This window comes from Gossypium raimondii, chromosome 13 (genome assembly GCF_025698545.1).
Source record: "Gossypium raimondii isolate GPD5lz chromosome 13, ASM2569854v1, whole genome shotgun sequence".
NCBI classification, from domain to species: domain Eukaryota; kingdom Viridiplantae; phylum Streptophyta; class Magnoliopsida; order Malvales; family Malvaceae; genus Gossypium; species Gossypium raimondii.
The window spans coordinates 11328413-11334628 of record NC_068577.1 but is presented as its reverse complement, the minus strand read 5'-3'; the positions used below and the strand labels follow the sequence as shown (position 1 = coordinate 11334628).

At 35.6% G+C, this 6216-nt stretch overlaps 1 protein-coding gene across 2 annotated transcripts; it reads right to left on the bottom strand.

Moving 5' to 3' along the window:
* Positions 1 to 655: 655 nt before the first annotated feature.
* LOC105782930 (protein IQ-DOMAIN 29) lies at positions 656 to 5915 on the bottom strand. 2 transcript variants are annotated; one of them, XM_012608034.2, is made up of 8 exons: positions 5689 to 5915; positions 5574 to 5615; positions 4939 to 5079; positions 4566 to 4856; positions 3565 to 3765; positions 3158 to 3238; positions 1225 to 2188; positions 656 to 944 (listed from the first exon to the last, which is right to left on the bottom strand). In XM_012608034.2, the coding sequence occupies exons 3-8, from the start codon at positions 5026 to 5028 to the stop codon at positions 913 to 915; spliced, it is 1659 nt and encodes a 552-aa protein (XP_012463488.1). In that variant the 5' UTR covers positions 5029 to 5079; positions 5574 to 5615; positions 5689 to 5915; the 3' UTR covers positions 656 to 912. The 2 variants fall into 2 exon arrangements, with proteins under 2 accessions (XP_012463488.1, XP_012463487.1); XM_012608033.2 differs by having other exon boundaries at positions 5574 to 5915.
* Positions 5916 to 6216: the final 301 nt, after the last annotated feature.

Below are 6216 nucleotides of genomic sequence, written 5' to 3'. Positions count from 1 at the left end.
TTCCGATTCACTAAAGTAAATACATCAATCACGATGTCTCAAGCTGCGGCATGTCACAGGGGAACTTATAGAAAGGCCAATGAACATCGTCTCTCATCTTCATACCAGTGAACCGAATAACTGCAGTCTTTAGATTCTTTTTTCCTCGAGTGAATGAGAAGTACTTGGTGTAGGGACCTTTAAGAAATTCACTTGACGACAACCCATACACTATGTTTAAAGGAGACGGTAGATAACATGTTCTGCAAATGTTCATCTAACTTCAATTTCACCCATCTTAGGTCCAGGGTTGCGTGGGTCTTGAAACCATGGAAATTAGAATGATGTTCATCGATGTCATCACCATCGGTATACCTCTTGCCTGATAAACAAAAGTCGATTTTTGTAATGGCACCATGCCTAAGACTTGGTTTGAAGCAAAATTCGAGCTTTTCCTCTTCTAGTCAGAGCTGAGATGGAGCAAAAATCGATTGATAGTTGAGAAAGGATTGGCTTCAAAAATGATGTTCCAATCAAAATTGAGGTTTGAGTGATGAGATTTAGTCTCTCCACCTAGGTGAGAGAATACAACTAGGGTTAGCCAGATTTGCAGATCAGCATACTCTATTCCTATGATATTAAACTATAGAAAAGAGTGAGTAGGAGATCCAAAGAATTTTACGTACAAACACCAACGAACCAAATAAACCAAATAACCAACTGTAACATCTACAAATATTTACCCATCTACACTCCTGAAAGTGCCAAGGAAACTTAAAAAGATACACCAAGCAACAAAAGATTAGATGATTCACTCTCCTGCTTCTACAACCAAACATCAGAAGTTTACAAACACATAAGGGAAGTTTTGTTAAGTCGCATCTGTGCACAAGCTCCATGGAAACTTCATCGAAACAATTCCTCGTGCAAGAATTACCTCCTCCACTCAGCTCTTACCACCTTATCTGAAATTGTCAAGTCAACAATAAGGGATAGTCATCATGCAGAAGTAGCATACAGGGAGAGCATAGAACTACCACATAAAAGCATGTTTAACTACACATGTAGACATGACTTTATACAACAGAGGGTGCCAGTTTCCATGTCCTACTTCAAGAATGGGGAAAAACTAAGCAGCATATCCATGGGTAATACTCATTTAGCAAAACAAAAACACAAACAGAAGGGCATAAAACATTATTACACTAGTAACCAACTGAGGCATCAATGTAAAGTGGTGCTTACCATTAGCATCTTTAGAGGATGATTGAGATTTGTCACTGATGTTAGCACCTTTTCCAGCTACTCGAACCCGTCTTTGACCATGTGGGGACTGTGAACTTGTATTACTATTGGTTGAAGATGGCAGAGAATATCGCCTGTTTAACCCATTTTTCTCAACAGCCTCGGGGGTAACCATTGGGGAGCCTTGACCCCTAAGTCTAGCTTTTGCAGATGCAGTTGGTGCCATATAACTGGGAACTTTTGGCATGTGATTCAACCCATTTGCCTGATTATCAATTTTTGCAGGGAAAGAAGCTCTTCTTTGGTTTGTGTTTGAGCTCTCATCACCAACCTGCTCATCTTTAGAGCTTAACTCCTCTGTTAATGGCATGTCCTCAAGTTTACCATTGTTTTCAGTAGATGGCAAATCAACTGCAGGACAGACATTAGGCTCACCAAGAGAAGGATCTTCTGAGGACATTTTCATATCTGCCTCAAGAATTGACAGTTCTGATAGTGTTGCAGCCACATCTCTTATCTTCTCAGAAGATTCCTGTTCTGAAAAATCAGGGTTATTAGAATTAGAAGTTTTTTTCAGAGTCTTCTTTGTTTTCTCATTAAAAACCTCGGACTTATCAGAAACCTCCTTTGAAGAGTCAGAAAGCTTTCGTAAACTGCGCTTAACCCTCTCAAGCTCATTTTGTGGATGCTTCCGAACTGAATCTGCTGCTGAGTTGCCAGAAACTCTCCTCAGACCTCGTTTGTTTTTTTCATGCTCCAAGGTAGAATGACTAGATCCATTAACAACTTTTGCATTGGACATTTTCTGAATACTTCGTTTTGTCTTTCCACTCCTAACTGGTTTTAAAGGGGATAGCCAAAAATGTGACATTGTCCATCGTTGAAGCCACTGCCAGGATGAGTTAGGCTCCTCTGGAACATATTGAAGTTGTAGAGGTAATACAGAAGGTGACGAGGCCAAAAGCTGAAATGATGAAAATGCATAGTCACATACAGATTGGAACAACAGTGAATAAAAACATAGCAGAACTGGCATAAGTCAAGACACCATGATTCTTGGCATCCACAACAGGCCAGCAGCTAGGAACAGGAAGCAGTGGCATACATCAAAAACAGTAATCACTAACAAAGTTCATCCATATTAAAGAAAAAGAGGTAAGGAACAGAACTACATCTTCCATGCAAAAGTTTTTTTACTAGTCATGCTAGAGTTCAAAAGTCTAAGCACTTTGCATAACAAGATTTATTTCTGTTTTTATTTGTTTGTCATTTCATGAGGTTCGACGGAAAGGAAATGCCACTTGTGGGAGCCCAAATAATTGAAGGCATTTTCTAAGATTTAAATCCACTGAGAGGAATATATTAAGTAAGCATTATCAAGAATTAACAGTAGGAAAAAAAGCAGATAGATAAACAAGCTTAAAAAATAGTTGATCATTTTGATACAACAAGAAGAGATCTATAAACAACTGATATATTTGCATTTGCAATTCTCAGGTGAGATACAGGACTCAGGCATGGAGGCTCTCGAGATAAAGATGGGGCATACAGATATTTAGACCTGACTTGTGAGTTTAACTACAAAAGATGCCTCTATTGTACTGATATTATAAACATTAATCACCAAAGAGGAAAAAAATACTGAAGATAACAAAGAGTAAGAATATGAGCAATAGAAAATTATAACTTTAAAGTAAAAGGAACAATTCAAAAGATCAAGGTGCACAAGCTCAAGTTTGAAGCACAAAAGAAACAGGAACAATTATATGCTAAGAAAATATGCATTAGACAACTAATGTGGCGACAAAAGCAGGAACTTAGGAGCGTGAAAAACGCCCTAAAGGCTAAATATCATGGGCTTTCTATCAGCACAGAAGTTCTCATTTTAACCAGTAAGAAGAATCCAATAGTATTATGAGAAAGCAAACCATACCTTCTGAACAAACACATTATTTGATAAATTCTTCACCTTAGAAGATGTGCTCACTCCAATAGAATCCGAGCTTTTAGAACCCTGCTTAAATAAAGAAATAAAAAGTACCCAGCTTAGAAGCATGTTATGTGCAATTAGCTACTCAAAATGCCACATAATGAAACAAAAGGGAGGTATACTTTGATTTTCAGATAAGAACCTGAAATAAAATAATCCTTTATTATTTTTGAGTGGTTATGATATCAGTGCCATGTTAATATCAATATAATAAAAAAAAATACCTTTATTCTCATAGACCTTATACATAAACAACAAACTCAACTAGAGCATACAACTGGTGTCTACAGTTATTGTCAGGATAGCAAGAAACAACAAGCCATTATCCACTGATCAGTAATCAAAATCACCTGAAGCAGTCTTAGATGTTTTTCCTGTATGTCCATGGCAATATCTGAACATCTGACCTTTTGACCACGAGCTAGTGCTTGCAACTTAACAATTCCCCATGTACAGCATAAAGTAGCAACAGCTTGTCTTCTAACCAAGTGACCACGAATAACTGCTTGCAGCCTTATAATGCCCTTGAGGGTTCGAAATGCCCTGCGAGCCTTCCAACACATAATATTGTCATCAATAAAACTATGTGATTTTAGAGAGGATAATAATCCTAGTATAAGGGCGTGTAAAAGTTGACAGCAGATTCACTACTTCTATCAAACTTTATGCAAACCTATACCAACCAAATTTGCATTTAAAATTTATACAAATACTATAAATCAGTAGGTTGTCAAATATTTAAGATTCAAATATCTCTAAACAAGCAGATGCTTGTACAAAACTGATACATGTGTTGACCTGGGAAACTTAGTAAAATGAGTAGCAGACTACCCAAGTTACTGTAAATAGTAATCCAGGCCCCTAAGAAATTTTCATTCACATGCATTCCCTATGCTTGTTTCTGTCAACAGCAAGGGGAAAAATATACATACAAACAATAAGAAGCATGAAGCAAATATAAAACATAGAGGCAGCCAGCCAATTGTAGAGTCTGACATATACAAGCAGTTAAACCAATAAGTGGTTCAATGTTCTACCTCCCAATAAAACGAAAGATCTAGATCATACCATGAAAGAAGTATGAATCTATCACATGTCACCCAATCCTCACATATCCTTAACTTTAAGTAAAATCAATCATCATCAACAACATAACGCAAGATGCAGAGTGCAAGGTTCCAATATTAGAAAAATAAGCAGAACAGTGACAGTATATTCAAGTTACTGCCAATAAGAGTCAGCAGAGTTTTCACACAACTGAATGAAGACTACAGCAGTAAAATGCTTACAAGTTTCATCACTATGCATAACCTTTAAGTATAAAAGTAACTTTTAAAGGGAGAGTAGCTACCAGATAACCTCTGAAAGCAGCCTGTACCATCACAGCAGCTGGGTCAAGCCTAATCCTATCAGGATTTTCTGGGTTACCAAAATTACCAGTTTTGGCATCATTTCCATCCACTTTTGGAGATGGAATATTTGCCCCATCATTCGGCAATTGCGCAGGTATACCCTTCTCAGAGTCCACCACATTCCTAGCGCTATTCACTAGAACAGGTGCTGAAATTGATGGAGGATCCACTGATAGGTCAGACACAGTCACCTTGGAAGAAACCAAAACCTCACCTTTATTTGCAGATTTCTGAAGATAATAATCAACAAAATTAGAAAATGCAACATTTCAAGTGCTATTTAATATTTGAAGATAATTAGTACTTCCTCACCAGCTTCTCTTTTTCTTTTGAGAAACTGGACTTTGAAGATTTCTTCCCAAGAAGTAAGGTCTTGATCCATTTTGCTGGAGATTTTCCCATCTCCGTTAAACCCAAAAATAATTAAAATTCCAAGTTTCTAAATCTGGAGATCTGCGAAAGTCATACGCAACCAAAACGTCGATATTTAGCATGTTAGCATTAAACTGTTTTTTTTTTTTTTAAAGTAGCATTTTAAAAACAACCAAACGTTCTCAATATCCTAATACAGCTTGCAATTAATGGCAGTCAAAATGTTACTACACTACATAATCAATAGCTTGTTAGTTATAATAAGTTACCGTAAAAGACCAAAAAATAATTCAACAATAAAAAAAACACAAATTGATATTAAACTGGATAGCGACTGAAACTATAGAAGCTAGACAAGCAAAACTAAAATAAAGAAAGTTTGAAATTTTACTTTCAGTTTTCAGATTTTCTTCACAATCTCAACAGTAAAAAAGTAAAAGATACACGGCCAAAATCCACATCTACTTAAATAAATGAAAACTAATACAACTAAATCAAGAAGAAAAGAAGAAAAAGCAAGCGTGTCGGCAGAACTGGAAAAAGGTGAAAGAGAAGAGAGGATCAAAAACTTTTACCTGAAAAATGCAGCAAATTTGAAGTCCTAGTTCGCTACTAAGCTGCCATTAACGGAAGAAAAAAAGGAACAGTTAAACAGTGAGCATTCAGAGATCTGAAGAACGAATTTCGTACCGTGAAGGATTCCTCGAACAAGAGATTCTCGTGCAGTTTTTTTTTTTTTTTTGGAGTGAATTTAAAACTAAATAAAAGCTAAGAAAGATATGAAAACGGCCTGCAGAATTAAATGTGTAAAATGAATCACAAGAGAAGTAGGTGTGTAAGTATAATTAGGGTTAGTGACATCAATGGAGCGGGGGAGAGGTATCTTTATCTTATTTTTTATGCATTCGATGTTAGGGCAAAGAAGGTAAGATTATTTTTATTATTTAAATTACGAGGTGGAATGTTATTGGTTTATTTGATTAGAAGATAATATTTTTGGTACTTGGTTGTCCAGAGGCAAGATTATCTAAAATAATATTTCATTAAATTCTTATTATATTTTTAGTCACATTTTTATAAAATTATGATATGTTATTTTTATCACAAATATTGATAACTGAATATATGATTGTTTAAATAAATTTATATTTTATAATTAAAATAATTCATAAAAATATTTGTATCACCATATAATTTATAAATCATAATTATAAGGAT